Source organism: Sinohyriopsis cumingii, chromosome 15 (assembly GCF_028554795.1).
Source record: "Sinohyriopsis cumingii isolate HCF-2022 chromosome 15, ASM2855479v2, whole genome shotgun sequence".
Taxonomy (NCBI): Eukaryota; Metazoa; Mollusca; class Bivalvia; order Unionida; family Unionidae; genus Sinohyriopsis; species Sinohyriopsis cumingii.
In genome coordinates this window covers 7,861,512-7,885,141 of record NC_142975.1, presented here as the reverse complement: position 1 = coordinate 7,885,141, position 23,630 = coordinate 7,861,512, and the positions used below count along the sequence as shown (strand labels likewise).

The following is a 23,630-nucleotide window of genomic DNA, read 5'->3' as shown; positions in this document are numbered from 1 at the left end:
TTTCGAGTCTAACAGCCGTTGTTGTAGCTGTTCTTGTGTTGTAACAAATATTCAATTTTCTCGTTATCAACGTGGAAGGAGGGTACATCAACTCAAACTCCAAGTAGAAAGGAGGAATTCGTCATTATCTCTGTTTGTTTTTATTTGGCTAAGGCTGCAAACGCCAAAATTATACAAATTTTGACCAAAAATCTAAAAATCTAACGAGGTATGGAACTCGATATTTTTTCTTGCATCCAAAACATATGTGCTACACACCATGCAACTCAACAAGATTCAGTGATCGAGTATGCTAATGCAATGTCCTGAAAAATGAAATGAAACTTTATTTTTTGAATAAAAAAACCCCAAACAAACCTGACTTTCTTGCGTGCGATTCTTTTTAAGGAAGACCAGGAACTCGATTCTGATATTAAGTCTGGGAATAAACAATTCTAAAACTAAATTGAATCGGATGAACTATTCTAGTTAAGTTGTACTACTACTACTACTACTATGCGATATACAAGAGAAATAAGCCCTTTTTAATTGTTTTGGAGAGGAAATTAGGTCAAACACGCCTGGATATTCCTGAACATTCTATTTGCGGGGAAAATTAGAAAGGAAAGAAATCAATAACAGCAACAACAACATATACCATACATATTTAAAAGCCGCTTGTCTCCAACGTTATTTCGAATTATTTTGTATAAATGGAGCAATCCATTTTCGGAATATGAATTGGCTCACCTTGGGAAGACTGTACCAACTTAAAAACGGAAGTAATGCAACCTGTGACGCGTAATATTAGGATTTTCCTTCTGTAGCATTGTCTAAAACGTATATATTCTGCATATACAAATTCACAGTCACAAAACGAAACAAAAATATAACATTTTTAAAATATTGATATATGCTACTGCTGTCTACGTTCGCTGATTTGTTCAATACAGCTGCCAGTGTTCCAAAGGTTAAAAGCAGAATACATTATGCGGATTTACCTGTAAAATGTACAAAGTAAAGGATACTATTGGATAACGATGGCAAGATACGCTGGCAGTGATTGGTTATGCGGGTTTGTGTACATTTAGTTTCGTTTTAAGGTAAGTAGATATTCGTACTGGTAGTCACGCCAGATGTTAGATTCCGAGCAGGAAGAAGACACGTCAAGTCACCATTTCGGGTTCGTCATAACGCTGTGTTCTTTTCTAATGATGTATTTATAGCTCACCTGCCCTATCACCAAGTGGATTCATGTGACCCAGTATTCATCAGGTATCGCCCGTCCGTTGACAATTGCTACCACTCTGGAGGCCATGTTTCGGATTCGATTTCGATGGAATATAGGTGGAGTCGGAGGTATTATGACCCTCTGGTTGAACCGTACCGTTTATGAATAGCTATATAATTCATCATATCATTTCGACCAGTTGTGCGTCGGCTGATGGTAAGTATCTGACCTTACATATTGTTACGGTGTTTTAAGTATTTTACCTATTGCTTGTTAAACAAATAATTTCCACATATTAAAATATCAATTTTGTTTTTAAGCTTGACTTGGAAATGTCATTATATAACACAAATGCGTGAATTAATACGCTTCTGCTTAATTACAGGGTATTACAGGTGCAATGACAAGTTCAGCATTGCAACAGAAAAAAAAGACATTAGCGGGTCGCGTTTTTTTTTAAAAATCACTTTGTAACTACTCGGACACAATATAGACAACTCCATATTTAGAAAATGCAACGTCAATATCATTAACACTTTGATTTGATAAAATAAAAACAATGTTCCAAATTTATAAACAAAAAACAAGAAAGACCCAGACATAAACCCCCAATCTGTTTATTGCTTGAGTGCAAAATTATAACTCGATTATACATTGTAAATGAAAGAAGATGGACACCATAAAGCATAATGACCTACATTCGACTTCAGCATATAAAAAAATCGATTCGTAACTGAATGTTTTCGACTTGAGTATAAAAAAAAATCTATTCGTAACTGAATGTTTAAGTCCGAAAATGAAAGTAAAACAGTGTTTTCGCGGAATTCGGTTACAAAACTGAATTTCCTGGAGATAAGGGGTAAGCATATTTCTACTTAAAATTTTCTGTCAAATTTTCATTAAAAATATAATAATTTATATTTTAAGAGTGAAAGTACAATACTGTTGGGCATTTCTGCGCACCTAAGGTTTCGATCACCAATAATGAAGCAAAACGCATACCGAATTCGAGCGACTAACGAAAACAAAAATACTGTAATGCTTACCATTTGAAAAGAGGCAATTGTCACCAGAATATTCTGTTCAAAATAATATTAATTTTTGGACGCACGAGATACCCCCCTCCCCTCTCTGTGTTTTCGTGACTCGCGAGATATCGGCCTATTCTGCGCACAGCTTTGAAAATATGTAATGATTGAATAGATAACTGCCAACTTACTGGATTCAATAGATTGCTCTTTGTCTGCTTAGTAGATTCAATAGATCACTTTGTGTCAACTTACTGGATTCAATAGATCACTCTTTGTCTGCCTAGTAGATTCAATAGATCACTTTGTGTCAACTTACTGGATTCAACAGATCACTCTTTGCCCTCCTTCTGGATTCAATAGATCACCCAATGTCAACTTACTGGATTCAGTAGATCACTTTGTGCCCACTTAATGGGTATAATAGATCATTCTTTGCCTACTTACTGGGTTTAGTAGATCACTCTTTGCACACTTGCTGGGTTCAATAGATCACTCAATGTCAACTTACTGGATTCAACAGATCACTCTTTGCTAACTTACTGGGTTCAATAGATCACTCTTTGCCTGCTTATTGGATTCAAAAGATCACTCTTTGCCTGCTTACTGGATTCAGTAGATTACTCTTTGCCACTTACTGGTCACAAGATATAGATTTTTTGATGATTGTAAATCAGCTATCCTAAGACAAGTGTTTGATTATGGTGAATGTTCATAATTCCAATTTATTTTTTGAAAAACCAAAACTAGTTCCACTACCAGTCTAATATAGATGTAAAATACCTATGTGGAAGAATTTGTGCTGATATGAATTGTGATATGGTTGCATATCAGTACTGACATAGTAATATGTTGTTACATCCCTATTGTTACTTGTCACTATATTTGTACAGATAAAGAATTGTACAAAAGAACTAATAGGAACAGGAGCGGGTTGGAAGCCTAATCATTTGTCCTCTAAACTATGAATCTGCATTTTAGGATGCCAATAACTTTTGAGACTGTGTCATATATTGTTGAAATGTTTTAGTGCATGGTCACAGAGGCTATTCTTTTACCTGTATGTAGTGCCTAGTGGAGGGAGAACACAGGTGAAAGTAACATTTCTTGGAAGAGAATAATGATAGTGAACAAACTTACATTCTGAGAATAAATTTTAATTTTATTTTCAGTTTTTGATGAGCCGCTGAGTAACGAGGACTGTAAAAATAAGTAGTCAACTTAAAGATTTAGGAGACATGAATAATTGGACGTGGGATAGACAACAGGGCAAGTTTGTCCCAGACAATTCAGGTAAATTATAGAGATACAACACCCCAGAAATAATTTATTTATGTCATTTTGTATAATAATAATAATAATAATAATTTGTATTATTATTATCATCATTATTATTGTTATTATTATTTTTATTGAAGGTAATATGTCTGAGATGCTTTCTGTAACTTTGTTGCAACTAAAGTCTTGGGCTTTTTTTACCCTCTATTTTAAACATTTCTTTGTTTGTTGCCATTGTTGTTTTGTATCTTTTTTGTAAACGTTTTGCAACATCTTTCCATTTTCTATTTTGTCCTGCAGTGCATATATACTTTTTCTTGGAGGGTTTTGGCTTCCTGGGGATTTTGACAAGGTTCATGTCTTTACCCATTTTAGCCACCTATCTTTTGCAAAGCATGATATAAGGCTGCCATATCGACCAAAAACTGAATTGTTTTGTTATGGTTTGCAATGATGGAAACATTGCTGTTTAACCTTTCTTGCTATCTACCTGTTCAGCTTACTAAAATGCCTATGGCTGTTATAATTTGCATGCCATATGGTACCTTGCTCTCCTGCAAATTATTTTATTTTGTGCTGATTTTCTTTTACCTCTTATTATGACAGGATTCAGCTTGTAAGATATTTTTAGTTGAATATATCCAGCAGTTTCAATAACACATTACTATAATCATCATTTTACTGTTTTCTACTGTTAAATATATTTGTTCTCAGACATGTTGCGGTCACTGTTCACAACAACCATTCTATTTAATCTTCCCCTCATCCCCACCCATGCCAAATTTCATATATAAATGTCCTCTTTGTAATGGTCACTTGCCTAACCAAACAGTGGCTTCGCTCCATTTTAAGCCACTAGGATGTATCTACAGTGACCACTCATTATATGAAACTTAATAAGCATTGCTTCATGATCCTTTGATAAAGGAGTACTATGTGACTTGATCTTCAGACATTTCTTATTTCATTTATACTCCGTACTCCTGTCACAGTGACAGTGTAACTCAAAGATATCATGTGTTGAATGAATAGCAAGGTTACAGGTCTTATAATTAAGGTATAGGGTCAAAACACCTCGCTTGCTGGGTTATGTGAAATTGGGCATGTTATCACTGCATAAATGGAGGTCGCCTTTTGTGCCACTTTGACAAGGATAGTTTGATATCTTCATCTACTTGTGAATTAAAGCTGTTGCTGTAGAAAAAGAGTTCTTTGTAAATCGATATGAGTTACATCCCTTCACATTAGGGTCAGGGGTCATTCAGTATTTAAAACTTACCTCTAAAATCAGGCGATGTTTTGGTTAATGAGACTGGCAAGGAAAAGCCATATATGGCTTCTCTTGATTTTCTGTTCATCACAAGCATTTTCAGTCGCACTCAACTGACCTTTCTATCAAGGTGAGTTGAGCAACTGGCTATTCTGGAATGGTAATCAACTAAACAATAAGAAATGTTATCTCTCCTAGGCTGGAATTTGCACACTTCTGTCCCTGAAAGAAGTCTCTGGGTGGATAAATTAGTGACAGAATGAATATGCACTGTGCCATGTATGTCACTGAGATACAAGTGATGGAGAAAGAGGCAAACTTAGGCCATTCAAGAGATTTGCAAAAGTTGGTCAGGAATTTTGATTTAATATCGGGGATTTTTATTTACCCGAATTTTAGCATGCAAAGAAACACAAATTCACTTTTTCTAAGTATGTTACACATCATTCAGTATATGAGTCCTCTCACAGTAATGTTACTTTTCATGTCCCTACATGTAGCACCAACATATTTAGCCATTCTTAGTATATCATTGCTAGATTATATCTATGGCAGTCCTCATTATTGCTTATATGAGCAATCAGTCGATGTGTTATTTGTAACTGAATTCAGGTGTCTTCAGGAGTCATTGTTGATATCAGCAATCAGTTGATGTGTTATTTGTAACTGAATTCAGGTGTCTTCAGGAGTCACTGTCGATATCAGCAATCATTAGATGTGTTATTTGTAACTGAATTCAGGTGTCTTCAGGAGTCATTGTTGATATTGTTATGACTCTATGGTCATAAACTAACAGAAAGAATCAAAACCAACACATTTTGTAACACATAACAAATAATTTAATTAGGAAAGTTATAAAATGAATATTTAAGAGGAACTTATACTGTTATGAATTAAATCCAAAATAATCCTAAATGTTCTACTCAAGTACAAAATAATCAGATTTTCTAAATGGAATTTCAGATCCTTGGATGTACTGTCTGCAAAGAGTCCTGATTTATCTAAATAGCATTGTCCAGAACTCCTTTGAGGAAATTCACAATTGTCCCATAATAATATTTTAGTCCAGTGAGCACTTTGTAATTCCAATGAATAATATAAACAAATGTTTCCTCTCCAATATTATCTGAACACAACATTAAATACTTCTGCAGACTGATGTTTCAACTAGAACTTAGGAAATAAAGAATGAATAAACTGTCCAGCTCTACCTGCTTATATACAGGCATAGAGTCCTAAAATGCAGTTTTTTCCTACTCACTTCATGACATTTTACCAATACCCGACATCACACACAAACCCAGCTGACAGACCCATCCAATGGGAAATAACTTTATTCTTTATTAAAAACTTAATAAAATTATTTGTAGATCCTATGCAATGTACAGGCACTCTTAATATCTTAAAATAGAATATTTACTTGTGTGCAAAAATTAGCTATGTAATATTTTTTTATAGATAATCACTACAATTTACAATCATGAACAAAAATTTAAAAAAAATATAGATATCCATAACAATATCAACAATTAGGAGATGTTGTGTCACTACTGAAATCCAGGTTTCTTCAGGAGTCATTGTTGATGTCACCAATTAGGAGATGGTATGACATTACTGAATCCAGGTGTTTTCAGGAGTCATCATTGATATCACTAGTTAGAATATGTATCATTACTGAATTTTTGTGTCTTCAGGAGTCATCATTGATATCAGCAATTAGGAGATGGTGTGTTGTTACTGAAACCATGTGTCTTCAGGAGTCATCGTTGATATCAACAGTTAAAAGATTATGTATCATTACTGAATCCAGGTGTCTTTAGGAGTCAGCATTTTGTTTTAAAACTAAAACTTGTTTTGGACATTTGATTCTGCACTTTTCCTCCCTTTACACTGGTTTGTAAATAAAAACAGCGGTTTTTATGATGCAGCTGCAAAACCCAAAGAGGGCATATTGTTTTGCTGTTGTCTGTCCCTACATGTATATAAATAAGTTTGAAGTCCATCAAAAATGACAAAACCTATTTGACTCATGTCATGCGTACTTTATCATTGCCTTGAGTAGATGATCTGATTAGACTTTCAGGAGATTGCAGCAAATTTCCAACTCTAAACATACTTTTAAATTTTAGAGATTATAAACCACTTCAGGTAGGCAAGTGAAATTTGGTTGGCATAATTAGGTTGATATGTTACAAGATGGCCTGCTTAATGACTTTCAACTCTTTACACCAACTTTTTGGTTCTTTTTGTACATTTTGAATTGTTTGGACGTTAGCCAAAATTTTGTTAGCATAGTTTAGCAGATAATATTCAAGGTTAAATTGAATGAAATTTGGTATACATTTTTTCGTATGCATAGATAGAGGAACTGATTATTACATTTTTGTACCATTATATCACTATTTTTCTTCCAATTTTGTTTAGTTTTGAATATTTATGGACTGACTGTTTTGGTCTGCATTGGGAACATGCACACTGTTGCACCTCAGTCTGACACTGATGTAGACACATAAAATTTATATGCATTTTTGTATCATTAGATGGCCTGCTTGCATTGTCAACATTTTGGGACTTTGAAATTTTAACCTTAATATGGCGCATGCAATACAAACACAGATCTAGTTTGCTTAAGATTTCATATTTGTTTCTTTGCTTTTTTTATCCATCATGATGAGGACCCCAACTGTATTTTCTTGATTTGCACCCAAACTGATAAAATTAGGAAACATTTTTGTCCAAGAATGAAATCAATAGTTTAGTTTTATCTTTTTGAGGAGTGAACTTGATTCAGTAACCCATCTTGAGTGTGCTTGATTCAGTCTGTTGTTTTGTTTTTATTTTCATTTTATGAATCCTACACATGTCAAACACAACTTTCTTGCATCAAAGATGAAAAATAAGATTTGCTAACACACTGTTGTTATGATTTAGGATAACTGTAAATGTACCAAAGCTGCTTACATGTAAACATGATACAAATAATACCTTCATGATGTCATGTTTATTAAAAGAATAAAAAGTGTACTTGTCTTAAAGTAGGAGATACTGGTAATATATCACAAGAAATTGGTACAACTGGTAGAAGATAAGTGCAATGATTCTTAAAGAAAAGTAGATGTTCAGTGATGTCTCTGGGGTGGGGGGAGGAGAGAGAGAATGAACTTTAGAAACAGTTACGCTGAAAGTATTTCCAGCAGTCTGAATAGCGAAGTAAGCTAATACTTCAGAGGACACATGTACAAAGGCTGTTTTACAAAACAGATGGGAATCACCAAATGTAGTTGTTACCAGTTGGTTTTGTTATTTTTTGCAGTCAGAAAGTTAGGTTTCATTCTGTTTTAGAATTAAACAACTTGAATTTGCAGTGGTCCTGAACTGCATTTAACCACAGAAAATTTTTTCATATAAAACAGATCATCTCAAGGCAGGTGTTTTTAAAGGACCCAAAGATTGTTTATTTTCTTCAACTTTTATTAAAGGTTGTACTTGCCAGTCAAAAAGTTTAAGAATAGACCAGTACATGTAATAAGAAATGCTGACTGGCATCGATTGCACAGATTAATTTGAAAAGGCTTTACAGGCTAATTAGTGCTAATTAGTATGGTTATAATTAATTAAATTACCTTTTTAGATCAAGCAGCCTAATCTTTGAAACCTAAAAGCTTTATACAGGTCTGATCTAGTTTGATACAGGAATCTCATTCATATTTGTCAGAATGGAATTACAGATAGATATCATATCATTTTTCTTTGTTTTAGGTGGACAATCAGGCCCACATCATCAGCCCCTTATGGAATCAGGTTGGGGACAGGGGCCACCAGCTACCCATAATGAAGCACCTGCTCACGGACCATACAATCATCCAGGCAGACCATTTGGGCCATACGGTAATTATATGTGAATAGTTTCACAGCCTTCCATTTGTTGTTCCTTAAATGTTTCGCAGGACCAAAAACATGCCAACAATAACACTAATTAGTTTAATTGAAAATTAAACAAAAGATTTATGCAAAAATGAAGAACAGAACAAAATATAAAATTTGCAAGGATCTAGATGACAAATACACAGTTATAAAATATAATTAGAGATAATCTCATGTGGTTCCTCACTCCACAATACACAACCTTCAACTGCCAAATCCAATTCTGACTTGTGTGTCTGATTAATGTTGGTCAATCTTAATTATGTGATACATGCACTAAACAACCATGTGGCTGATGCCTTGTATTTGGTGTTACTACCACAGATTATGCACTAAACAACCATTTGGCTGATGCCTTGTATTTGGTGTACTGCAGCTTCTAGAAGAAGCTGCAGATAAAGTTCTTATTATAAAATACAAGACTACAAATCAGGCTGTAAGACAAGAATACCCTTTCCAGCATGATTCATTTGAAGAAGGCTTGATTTAATTAACAAAGGCCAAAAAGTCAAACAGGGCCCATAACTTAACTTTGTCAGAAGATGGCAAAAGGGTGAAATTCATGTAAGGAGGCACTCTACAAATACTATGAACTTCTGATAGACTGACGTGTATGGTGAAGTTGTTTGCATTTGCAACATGCACATTGGAGAGAATGTTTGCATAAATCTATGTTACTTTCATTTAATGTGTCCTGAGTTACATTGGATATTGTAAGTATGGAAATTATCATGATCTAAGCACACATCAGAACTGATGTCTGCTCCTATATGCTAAAAACGTCAGCCTGAATAAGTCTAAAATACATCATCTTCATCAGATAATAAAATGGGGACAAAATTTTGCCAGACTGACAGTACCAGTTTCTGAAAGTGCAATGAATGAATTGTCATACATAAAATGTGAAAAAAAGTTATTGGCTCTTTTTTCGGACAATTTACCTCTGAAGTCCAGGAAGTGAAAATGACCAAGTGGAGTTTGCAGATTTTTTTATATAGGTGCACATCTGAAGTAAGGTCAATCTGTATACTCTATAACCAAAATTACACCCATCAATCTTACACCAAAATAAAGGGAATTTAATGTTTTTTAACAATACCTAAGATACAAAAGGTAATTTTTAATTGGCCAGTATAACCAGTGAGGAAAACCTGAGAAATTCCTTGTCTGTAAAAATTTAGCCCAATGCAAAATACAGAATTTACTGAGTGCCACCTCAGTCTCAGAACTTAATGCAAAGCCTTTGTACTATTGGTGTCAAGAGAAAGAATAATGTTTGCAATAATTGTACTTCAGGCACATGTAACCACATGGTCCAGGCTGTGTCACAACACTGGTAAGTGTCACTGTGTCACTCTACTGGTGAGCAGCAATGCAAAGAGATTCAAACAAGGGCAATAAAATGCTCAGAAATTTGATAATAAGTTCCAAGTATATTGCCAAAAGGTTTAAAGGAAACTTTAATTTAAATTTTCTTCAGGTAAGACCCCATGATTATTAATTATTGTAGACAAATAACAGTAAGTATCTCCATGGTCGATATTGTTTCCTGTGTTCCTATCCATCACTTGCACATCTGAAGGAGCAGTCACAGGACAGTTTTTGATTACTACTATATATGAAATTCAGTCAAAGTTATTAAGCTGGAATGAAATTATCATAGATGATGGGAACAGACAGATCCTAACTATCATAGGGATGATTGGATGGACATGTTTAACATATATATAATTATGACATACTGGCAGATGCATGGAGCAAGGAGATGGAAGGGATAGACATATTTAACATAGATATGATTATGACAGACTGGCAGTTGGGAACATGGGGATGGAAGTTAAGGACATGTTGAACATATATATGATTATGACAGACTGGCATATGAGATCAGGTAGATGGAAGGGATAGACGTGTTTAACATATGATTGGGACAGGATTAAAAATGAGAAATAGGGAATGGAAGTGATAGAAATGTGGATGAGAAGTAGGGAATGGAAGGGATGTACTAGTGGATGAGAAGTAGGGAATGGAAGGGATGGACATGTAGATGACAAGCAGGGAATGGAAGGGATGGACTTGTGGATGAGAAGTAGGGAATGGTAAGGATGGACTTGTGGATGAGAAGTAGGGAATGGAAGGGATGGTCATGTGGATGACAAGCAGGGAATGGTAGGGATGGGCTTGTGGATGAGAAGTAGGAAATGGAAGGGATGGACATGTAGATGACAAGCAGGGAATGGTAGGGATGGACTTGTGGATGAGAAGTAGGAAATGGAAGGGATGGACATGTAGATGACAAGCAGGGAATGGTAGGGATGGACTTGTGGATGAGAAGTAGGGAATGGAAGGGATGGACATGTAGATGACAAGCAGGGAATGGAAGGGATGGACTTGTGGATGAGAAGTAGGGAATGGTAGGGATGGACTTGTGGATGAGAAGTAGGGAATGGAAGGGATGGTCATGTGGATGACAAGCAGGGAATGGAAGGGATAGACTTGTGTCACATACATATGACTGGGACAGGATGACATATATGAAGTAGGGAATGGAAGGGATGGACTTGTTTCACATACCATACATATGATTGGGACAGGATGACAGACAGTAAGTCAGGAATGGAGGGGATGGACTTTTTTCTCATGATACATATGATTGGGAAAAGCTGGCAGATGGGATTCAAAAAAGGGAATTGAAAGGATGTACATGTGTTATGACTCTATGGTCTTAAACTAAGTAACAGAAAGAAATGAAAACAAGTTTAGTAAAATCCAACAAATAACTTAATTCCTTAGAGTACAAAGTGAAAATTTAAATGGAACTCGCAGTATTGTGAAATAAATCCAGATTAAATCCTAAATGCTCGATCACAAGTCCAGAAGTGTAGAGTGTTCCGAATGAATTACAGTATTGAATGTGTTGATGTGCCAGTATTCTTGGATGAGCAGATGTGCCAACAGTCTTGATGTATCACAGTGATATAATCCAGATTGTTCTTGAATTAATTCACAATAAACCCTAAATAGTGATTTAGTCCAAATGTCAATCTGTACTTTGCAATTCCAATGAATAATTTTCATTCATATGATTCCTCTCAGATGATATCTGAACACAGAAGTAAATATCTTTATATCCTGAACTTAAAGGAGGAATGGATACTTTTTGATTATTATAGCCTTATTCAGTAACATAAGACACAATAAACTGACCAGGATGTGGGTCAGAAGTTCATTTTTAGAGCATTCTAAGGCAAGACCTTGAACAAAAAAAACTGGAAAGGATGGGTATCCTTAACATAGATATGACAGTATCAGATGGAGCTGTGGTATTGGAGGCACGGATATTGTTAACATATCTGTGATTGGGGACAGAAGCAGATGGGAGCGGGTTAATGGAAGTGATGGATTTTAACATATCTGTGTTAGGGACAGACAGGTAGGTGGAAGCAGGTTGATGGCAGGGATGGGCATGTTTAACATATCTGTGTTAGGGACAGACAGATACGTGGAAGCAGGTTGATGAAAGTGATGGATATGTTTAACATATCTGTGTTACGGACAGACAGGTAGGTGGAAGCAGGTTGATGGAAGGGATTGGCATGCTTAACATATCTGTGATTGGGACAGATGGGCAGATGGGAGTATATGAATGGATTGGATGGACATGGTAAACATAGATATGACAGGGACAGACATGCTAGAAGAACTGGGGGATGGAAGGGATAGATTTGCTTGACACAGATATGATGGGGACAGACAGGCAGAGAAGAACCGGGGGAATGAAGGGATAAAATGGTTGCCATAGATATGACAGGGACAGACAGGCAGAGGGAGCAGACAGGCAGTGAGGAATTTGAATCTGAATTTATGCCTCTGTATTTTCAGTTGACCTCTGTAACAGCAAAAAGGGACAGATAATTTTAATGTTGTCTGTCCATATGTCAATAAGTCAGATATCCATTACAAAACCATTTTAGTGTGACAATACAAAACCTATTTGACGCACAGCCACGAACTCATAGCACACTTTATGTGGTCGATTAGAAGGTAATTTGATTATATTTTCTGGTTATTACACAATTTTTCAGTTTTATTCATACATTTACAATGTTTGGACTGTAAAAATCACATAAACTTGGGAAAATAAAATGTAGTAGGTATATTTGTATTTATAAGTAGATGAATTGATAAAACTTTCAGCTCTTTACAAGAATTTTCCAGTTTTGTTTCCCCATTTTTGAACTGTTTGGACTATAGTCAACTTTAGTTTGCACAGTTTAGCAAAAAACTATTTAAGGTAGAGAAATGAAATTTGGTATTGCATTTTTGTATGCATTAATAGATGAACTGATTGTATTTCCATATCAAGAAAAAAAATATGTTACAAAGATCCTCAAAGAAAATAGATGCTATGTGAATTCATGTCACACACTTGCAACACAAGACCACTACGTTGATCAGAAAATAGTTGACCAGAGGACAGTATGACAAAATAGTTTATGATACACATGACAGATGGAATGACCAAATATAGTTAGTAATGGGTTTGTTATTTTGCATGTAGTCAGAAAGTTAGGTTTCAGCTTACATTAAACTTACAAACTTGGATTTTGCAGTAGTCCCATTTTAACCACAGCGTTTTTTCACTTATAACATTGCATTTTCTTTAATGTACCCAATGATTGATTATCTTCATCACCTGTTGTGAAAGATTATCACCAGTCAAAAAGATTAAGATTAGATTTGTAAGAGAACATTCTGCATTAATTCCACAAAATAAATTTGAATATGCTTTTCAGTTAATTAGCATGGCTATAATTAATTATTTATATAGAACCAGGAATCAAATGATTGAAAGCTTAAATTAGCACTATATAGGATTTATCTGTATTGATAAAGGAATCTCATTCATATTTATTGGAATGAGAGTTTTTATTGTTTTGCAGATAGATATTATATCATTTTTCTTTGTCTTAGGTGGACCATCTGGCCCATATGGTCAGCCGCCAATGGGAGCCCCTGGAAATTGGGGACAGTGGCCTCCAGCTGGTCCTAATCAGGCACCTGCTTATGGCCCATACAGTCAGCAAGGAGGACCTCTTGGCCCATATGGTGAATATTTGTGAACTGTTTTACTGCCTTCAGTTTGTTACTTTCTAATGCCAACAATAATTAAACACTTCATACTTAAATTGAAAATAAAACTAAAACATTTGCAAGGATTTAGATTACAAATAGTATCCCATACAGAAATTTCTCATGGATTCCATATGGAATAATTCGGCAATCCGTATGGAAGAGATATGGACTGAAAAACTTATGGAATCAGACAATTTATTCCAAATAAATTCCATAAATACTTAACAGCAAGTGAAAATTCCATATGAATTAAAGTTGCAACTTTAATTGATAAGCACCTTTTTCCATATGGAAAGCAGGCTCAATTGTATTATATTATCATGGAAAAATTAAGAACCTAAACTATCTGATTCAAATAGAAATATTGGTGGGAGTTAGAGTACATGTATATTTCAGTGTAGCTGATGTGGAAGGATGAATACATACTCATAAATTTGAAGAAAATATATGCATGTTAGTTTTCTTTAATTTATTTCTACAGATGTTTAAAAACAGGCAAAGACAAGACCAAAAATGTAGAGAAAATGTAAACATGGTCAGAATATTAATATCTGGTAGTACAAGAAGAGATGAATATTTGGACTTAGAATATTTGGTACAAGGTGGATTTTTAGACTTGATCAGATGTTTACGATGAAAAATAATTTTTTTTTGCTTCCTATTAAATAATGCTCTACAAAAATCATACCCTAGTGAAAATGTGACTGAAATTTCAGCAGAATCACAGTGAAAATTTTTGTAATTTACTCAAATGTTCTTGTTTCACAAAAATTATGGTATTTTAGGAGATTTTACCAAAATTTCTGAAAATATCAGTGAAATTTTGTGATTGAAATTTCACTGACTCTGCCACCATTTCTGAAAATATCAGTGAAAATTTGTGATTGAGATTTCACTGAGAGTTTGTCAAAAATGCTAAAAATATTGTGATATTTTGTGATTATAATATCACTGACATTTTAATAAAATAATATCAATAAGATATAATGAAATTTATTTTTTGTTTCTTGTATGATTTGAATTTGATTTTTATTTTTAATGTGATTTTCAGCAACATTTAATTTTCCTGTTTCTGACAGCTGTAATTTTGTTGTTCATTTTGAGCACAATAACTTCTTTCCACATTTTTCCTTGTTATATTTCATTTTAAAATTTTGGTTGTTGTTCTTGTTGTTTTTTTGTTTAACTTCAGTTGGATTTCATTGTCCTCAAACAAGTCTTCTTGTTTTCCATTTTAAAACAGAATTTCTCTTTTCTCTTGATTTGAATCAGATTTTCCTCGATATAGACCCTTTTTTTAATATCGTCTCCAAAACTTTTTTTAAATAAATAATGCTCTATCCAGTCCCATTCCGCAACGAGCTTTCTAATAAGTATATGTTCTGTTTATTATTTAACAGATAATCATTGTAAAGAGCTTTCTGATTGGTCAAAATTTTGTACATGCCCAATGAATCGTCGCGTGATGGAAACTGATGGGATTTAGCATGCTTGTTAAACATGGCAATTTGAATATTTGAGCGGGATACAAGTTTGAATAACCATTTGAAAAATGTGTGGCAATGAGAATAGCTTGAATGCAAATTCATTGGGAACGTAATTGGTCAATCTTTATGAAAACTGAACGCCAGGACTAGCATTTTGCTTTTTGTGCCATAAAGAGCTTTACATTAGCGGCTAATTTGCTAAATATGACAAGGAATTGAACTAGGACGATTCAAAGTTATATAACGCCAAACTGATTCCAGAATTTAAGGAGGGACAACATATAGATACTGGTGGGAATTGTGCATGCAGATACCCATGTCTATCAAAGATATCAAGTCATATCTTTACATAGTTTTCTTGGCCCACAAGTAGAATCATCCTTTAATATCGTGAGTGGTATTATTGTGTATATATCGAAATATTTTAGGTGTGTTAGAATTCAGTGTAAAATAAGAGTAATTATATCATGATAAATGTTTGTCATGGCTGCTTATGGAGCAAGGACTAAGTCTGCAGTACAAGTGACATAAGGCAGGCTTCTAGCATCTCTTCTTTTCATAATCAATGCCTCAAAGGTATGCTTTTCTGTAATTCTGCATTATTTTCAGAGTTGAATTTTTCAATGCAGGTTAATATTTTATATTTTATTATATGTTTATGTGTTCACAGATGCCTGTGCATATGTTCCAGGCTTGATACTTTGATTTTTAAAATCACTTAATTATTTAGTGTCAAGCCAGATTCTCCACATCATGTTGTATATACTGTATATATTGTACATAACAAATAGAAGGCGTCAAGGTAGATTAGTTCTGTAACTAATTGAGTTACTTTCTCCAAATAAAGTCTTTATTATTATTGTTGTTGTTATTGTTATTAACTCCCATATCTCTTGCCTTTGGATGTCATACAATTACAACATGTGTATAATTTTTTTCATGTACACTGAAATATCACCTTGGTTAATAAAGTCATGTTTAATTTATATCCATTATTTATTTGAAACCTTTTGAAATGCTGAAAAACTACTTAAACTTAAGTAAATTACTATATAATGATCAAAATTTGAGTGAAATTTCACAAAAGTTTTAGTAAACTCTCACAAAACTTCAATGAAATTTTGGTGAGATCTCACCACACTTTCAATGGAAGTTTTGGTCGAAATATTTGTGAAATCTCACCAAACATTCATTGAAATGAAAAAGACTTAAGTGATGCCATCATGGATTAGGTTTTGTATGCAAGAAAGAAAATGAGGACAAGAAAAAACCTAAATTTATTTGATAATATCTGTCAAAATAAAATTTATGATCAGTATATCCCCTAGGAGTGCAAGACTGAGAGTCATAACTCTCCTTGGTGTCAAAACTGGGGGTCAGACTGTCAGTAAACAAAAACAACTTTGGTATTAAAACTGGGGATCGGATTAAAAATTTGGGGGTCTCTGAAGTACAAATGAGGGTAAAGGGAAACACATACTGTATGATCTATTTTAAAAATTATTGTGAATATTTATCATTGATTCCCAATAATGTATAAGAATCATTAGGCAGTTCAATAGAAATCTGAAGCATATTTGTTATGGTTTAAGCAGAAAGCACTTAAAAATCCCACCTGAAATCCACCTTAAGTTCGCCTGGAAAATTTTGTATGGGATGGACTATAAATAAATTCCATATGGTATATTTCCAAATTCCAAATGGTATATTTGCAAATTCCATATGGTATATTTCCAATTTTCATATGGACTGTTCACAATTTCCATATGGACTATTATCCAATTCTATATGGATTATTCACATATTCGATATAAATTATTGCCAAATTCCATATGGAATTTTAATTTTGTTCCATATGGACAATCTACAGATCCCATGGACTAATTTGCTTATTCCATGGGATTTTCCATAAGAAGTACGTAAAGGAATCCATAACATTTCCATATGGATACACTGAAATCCATATGAGTGGTTCAGCTTTAGTCCATATGGATATTTCTGTAAAAGTATGTTTGGATTCCATTATCCAGTCCATATGGAAAATTTCGTACGGGATAATAGCCACAAAAATACTTTGCATGTTGTTTCATGTGGTCCCTTCCCTGTGACACTTCACATCAGCCAATGCTTATTCTAACTTGTGGATGATCTTCTGAGCACAACTGATGATTGCCAATCTTTAACAGTAATGTGCTATATGAAGTACACAGCCATGTGCAAGTGCCTTGTATATGGTGTACCCCTCATGGACTTTCAGGAGTCCGAGGCAAAACAGGCTGATGTGGTGCCTTCTTCTATTTTTGGTCCCTTACCTCATTCTACTTATCAACTCAGATGCAGAAGAAGAAATCTGGTAATTGGATAAGGAAATAAATGCAGACTCCTCCACCTTTTTACAGGGGGTGTGTGGCTGATCTAAGGACTAGCTCCCTCTCCTGTGTTGCATCCCGTTTCCATAAATTCCCTTAGAGGCCCAACTAATCCTCTTCCCATTGAGCATAATGGAAAAATTGGTGGGTCCTCTCTATCATGACAAGAGGACACCAGCTTCAGTTCTGGGAAGAATCTTCTCTTGCAACGGTCCCCTTGCAAGTCCACGAGTCTCATCCAGTGCGATTAAAGGGAGACATGCACTGCCTTCTGCAGAAGGGTGTTGTACAGAGCACAAGTCTTAGGTCTTTTACTCTTGAATTTTATTGATGTTCATAAACAGTTGGACGGTAATAATGTTTTGAATAATTATTGTTCTTTCCACCTTCAACAGTCTTCTGCAGGAACAGTCCAAAATGGATACCACAGCATCAGTTTGGAATGCCATAGGGGCCTATCATCTGATCTACATGATATGTAACCTTCACCTCCCTTTTTTCTCCTTACATGAATTAGTATCTTGAGATCGATTTCCTTGGGCGGGAAGGTTTTCCAGTTTTGTGCTCTGCTGTTTAGTCTAACTTCTCCACCTTGAGTGTTTTGACAACTGTTTGATCCACAATAGCCTCTACGAGTCCCTTGGATGTGATCTGTCCCACTGTTGATCAGTAGTGATTTGACTGGGCCTGTTATCCATTTTCGAGAAATTAGAGTTTATTCCATCTCAAGATTTCATACATGTGGGAATGAATTTCCTCACAAACAGGGGATTAGTCAATGTACAGCTAGACTGAGTTGACACAGTCCTGGTCCTGTTGCAGGTGTTTAGAGCCAGTACCCCACAGTTGGATCACCTTAACTATCTTAAGTTTTCTGATGAATTTAAATTCTGCTACAGATCTGGTCTGCTCCAATTTCTCATTGTGGCAAACTGAAAACTGCACAGGAATATATGTGCATTTCAGATTTTTCTAATGTTTTGATTTTCTCTATCACTTGAGTTGGTGGGTAAATCGAGACAGGTTTTAGACCAGAGTCCCCATGGTTAATAAAAAATCAGACATAACTTTCAGCCAGTGATTCACTTGTTGAAGTATAGATTAAGTTTTGTTTGTGAAGATCAGATCAAGCGCCATGTCATTAAAATATATTTAGCAAGAAACTCAATCATAAAATCCAGAAAACTTCTATATCCTCCATTAAAATAAAGGTTTGACAGTCTATATCCTCATTGAAAGATAGCTTGTGTATATCCCTAATTAAAATAAAGATTTAACAGTCTATATCCTTAATTGAACTGAAGCTTTGACAGTCTATTAAGCTTTGACATTTTATATTCTTAATTGAAATAAGGCTCTGACAGTCTATATTATTAATTGAAATAAAGCTTGTCTGTATCTTTAATTGAAATAAACCAAGGTGTTTAATGTTAATTTATGTTCCTCCATGATGTGGATGCACCCTTAAAATCATATCAGAGTTTTGGATTTGAACATAAGCTTGAGTTTCCTAATTTGGAGGTCACTCTAATTGTGCTTAACATGTGGATTATCCAGGAGTTATAGATCATTTTGTCAGGATAGGTCACTAACTGAGCGTTACATGTGGATTATCTAGGAATTATAGATCATTTTGTCAGGAAAGGTCACTGAGATTTCCATGTGGATTAGCTAGGAAGTATGGAGCATTTTGTCAGGCATTTAAGATGTAACTGAAATAAATGTTTTGCTTCTCACAGAAAAACAAAGTAGAGACAGTAATATAAATAATGGCTCCTCACTTTCCAGTCCAGGAGGATTTTTGTTATTACAAATACTGGAAAACATACAAAGCAGAACGTCATATTTAAGACATGGATGATATAACGGCTACAATGATCCAGTCATGAAAACCTTTAAGGTGTATACATGTAATGGCAATCTGCTATTTAATACAAAATTGCCATATACAAAGTAAAAACAGATTTTTTTAATTAAAAGAAAACTTAATCTTTTCAAGAACAACAAAATGGAATGAGGCCAAATTTGACAGAAAGCTTTCAGGCATGAAGTCTTTTCGGTTTTGAATAAATGATGCAGGTTCATTGTCAAATATAGCCGCCATTAAAAAAAATCTGATAAAAAGAGCCATTTAAATTGCTTCATTTTAACAACTGCTCAACAGAATTTGACCAAATTTATCAGAAATGATTTTGACATAAATGCCTTTAAATTTTGTACAACTGTTGAAATCATTCAGTAAATATGGCCACCATTAATAAACAGAGCAAAACCTTTTCTTAAAAACTGCACAACAGAATTTAAATAAATTTAACAGAAGACCACCATTACAAAATTATACAAATTCTTGAAACCACTTCTTGAAAACTGCTTCACAGCATTTGGCAAATATTCAGACATAAAATCCTTTTAAATTTATATGAATGATGGAGATATGCCATTGAATATGGTCTCCACTAATAAATGTATATCCAAAATACTTAAAACGACCCAGAAACTACTAATAGAATTTGATCAAACATTAGCAGAAAGCATCTGGACAGGAAGGTCTATTAGATTTGTATAGATGATGCTGATCTACTATCAGGTATGGCAACAATTACTAAAACAAGATATACATCAAATATTTCAATATCAGACATGGCAACTGTTACTAAAAATAGATATTCATCAAATAGTTCACTATCAGATATGGCAACTGTTACTAAAAATAGATATACATAAAATATTTCACTATCAGATATGGCAACGTTTTGACTAAAAAAAAGCAAAGAAAACATGGAAACTCAGAAAATGTTGGAATTTAACTGCATTTGACAAGAAGATCTTTCAAATTTGTACAAAGGATACTGATTTTCTATTGTATTTGCCCACACTGCTAAAACTGAATGAAACAAAATCTCACTGCTCAACAGAATTTGAAATTATTTTACAGAAAGCAATACAAAATAAACACATTTCAAATTTTCACAACTGCTGCTGGTTTATTGTTCCACAACCCAATTGTTACAAAAATTATAGAAGTTGAGTGAACAAAGAACAGCTGCAAATGTCAGAAAGCATCATAGTAACCCATGTTTCATCACTAACTGCCCTTACATTTGGACTTAAAACAGATCTTCATAGAGTAATACCAGCTTCTTATATTTTAAATATGTTATTATGAAATATTTGCATGCCCCACCAAAACAGTGGAATAGCATATTTTGTAGTGTTAATGTTGTCCAACTTTTCTTTACACCTTTGTTATATTTTGCATTGGGATTATTGCATGCGCTGTGGTGGACTATTCATGTTCAACAAGTGCTGTCTAGTTGTAGCTGTTTGGAATTTGTAAGTTTCTCAAGAATATCTGAGATGGTTTCAACACTCGACAGTTACAAGAAAAGATGGAATGATCTCATTATTTACTACAAATTCTTTTCAAAAAGAAGAGCATTAGTCTCTTCAAGGGACTCTTGTTGAATTTACCTAACTATCAGATGAAAATAATAATGTATTTTCCTTATAAGATTCCAGTACCAGAGAATTTAGTTGATATTAGTATGTGAAATGTTAGAGACAATATTTTATAATTACAGCTTAGAGTAACATTAGTATAGGAATAGAAGTAGTACAATCAAACATAAAAGGTATCAACTTGTGTAGCATAAATATTGATTATATGTTACCAAAGACCAAAATATTGAAAATAGCTCATTTAATCAGGAACACAGTCTTTTACAATCTGAAAATTGTTAAATGTCACTGTTAGATAAGGTGACATTAGGTGTAGACTGGTCCAAGTTGTTATCATTAACATTATAAATGTGCATGCAGTTATGTGTCTGAATGTCATGGGGATTAGACAGTTACATCTAGGTGATGGCGAGAATTGGTAATCCACAGAACTCTTGTACATTATACCAATTCGTCCAATTTATTCACTACCTGACTGATGGATCTTTTTTCTTTTTTACAGCTGGACAAACAGGATTTTCTCCCCAGCAGTATGGACAGAATTCCCTACTAAGGATGCCACCAGACCATCTATCAAATGTACCAAGTAATCAAAACCAGCAGAGAGAAATGGGGATGAGGAAAGGGTCTGGACAAAGAGGTGGCCAAAGAAATGATCGCAGAGGGCGAGGTAGAGGCCGTGGGAGAGGGCGAGGCCAAGGTGGAAGAAAAAGAAACAACACAGATGAAAAGAATAGTGAGGTTGGCTCTGAATGTGGAAATGAAGAAAATGATGAGAGTGAAGAAGACTATTCTGATTCAGAAGATACAGATACAGACATTGCAGATAAAACCAAACCAAGAAGCCACGAATTCAAGACGTCTACAGATTCATTGAGGAAAGACAAAACTCCTCAAAAGAAAAGCATGGAAGACCCAGGTATTCAGACAGACAGAGAACCCACTGAACCTCCAGAAGAAAATGAAGTCTTTGAGTATTTGATAAAAGAGGTGGGAGGTCCTATATCTGTGAAGAATATAGCTGCAAAGAAGCTGTTCCCAGTAGAATTTGATATTCCAGGCTGGTTTCGTAGTCATCAAAGACGATTTATTATGTTTGAAAACAAAGAGAAGAATTATCAGTTTATTGTTCCCTTTTACAGAGAAGCAACATTTTGCTTGGATTATAATCGTCTAGGCAAGCAAGAAAGGTGTGACCAGTCTGATTGTCCCCATGCACATATTTGCAAGGATTTTATCGGTGGTTGTTGCAAACAAGGACAGAAATGTCCATTTTCACACAACTTTTATGACAGAGCAAATGCTGGTATGATATCAAAGCTGGGACTGGATATCTTCAGTAATGAAGAGATACGTGTGATCTACAATCAGCGGTTTCCCCATGTTTGTGGCAAACACACTCCAACTCGCATCTGCCGTCTCCCAGCTTGTGCTTATCTACACATTTGTATAAACAATCTGTTTGGTAGATGTGAAAATGGATCCGATTGCAAACTGAGCCACACCTTTGAAACAGAACAGAATAAAAGTGTTATAAAAGCCTACCAGATAGCACATTGGAATGAGCCTTTATTAAAGAAGGTGATTTTCTTGTCTGCCGTCACCAGTAAAGGAAACACAGATCATGACTCCAAAGAATCAATACCTGACAAGAGAAGCATGTCCCAGAATAAATTGAACAGAAGAGCAGACAGCACCAGAAACCTTCACAATGAGCAGAAAAACAAATCTCATGGTAGAAGTAAATCGATTGATGCTAGGAAATTACATGGAGGATCTTTTGCTGTTCCCTCCAATGAAAGCCATGGTTATGACATTGATCATGAAGAACAGATGACTAGCACAAAGGAAGAAGTAAAACCTTCATCCAAACAGAGAGACTTGCAAAAAGATAGGATACAAAGGGAAGAGAAGTCTACTGCAAGAACTGGCCCACTGGAACCAAAGTCTGTCAATCCAGACAAAAATGATGGAGGCATAAAAGCAAAGGGACCCAGGCCAAGAAATAAATTAAACAATAAAGAAGATGAAACTTCTGCAAGTATGTTTATTTTATAGTGGTTATTATTAAGATATATTTCTAAAAGAATTACATAAAGCAATGACCTTTAAGTCTGATGTATGAATAACTGAATTTCATTTAGCTGAAGACCGCTTTTTGCTTTACGTACTCATAGACTTCTTGATTGGAACATAATCTCTATAAAAATATAAAAATGTTTCTGGATTCCCAGATCATTAAAATCATAAAGTTTTCAACAGAATAGAGTCATTGGTATGATGTGCGAAGTTGGCACAAGATATTGGATTTTGCATAATTTAACATGCATCTGTGAAAGCCTGGACCAAAATCTTTGGTTACGTCCTGTGGGCCATTAGTGACATAAAATATAGATGCAAAAACTCATAATGCTTTCGTATTTATATTTGATTACTAATGTCATGGAGAAAGCTTAACCTTTTGGAAAT

The 23,630-nt window shown here is 34.6% G+C and overlaps 1 protein-coding gene across 1 annotated transcript in view; it reads left to right on the top strand.

Annotated features, from left to right (window-relative positions):
* Nucleotides 1-1,080: 1,080 nt before the first annotated feature.
* Nucleotides 1,081-23,630, top strand: part of LOC149781225 (uncharacterized) — a 96,193-nt gene continuing 73,643 nt past the window's right edge. Inside the window, exons 1-5 of the mRNA XM_089935308.1 lie at nt 1,081-1,426; nt 3,411-3,531; nt 8,546-8,674; nt 13,685-13,819; nt 21,664-23,202. Of these exons, the coding sequence (XP_089791434.1) occupies nt 3,477-3,531; nt 8,546-8,674; nt 13,685-13,819; nt 21,664-23,202 (1,858 nt within the window). The 5' untranslated portion in view covers nt 1,081-1,426; nt 3,411-3,476. The remainder of the gene's footprint in view (nt 1,427-3,410; nt 3,532-8,545; nt 8,675-13,684; nt 13,820-21,663; nt 23,203-23,630) is intronic.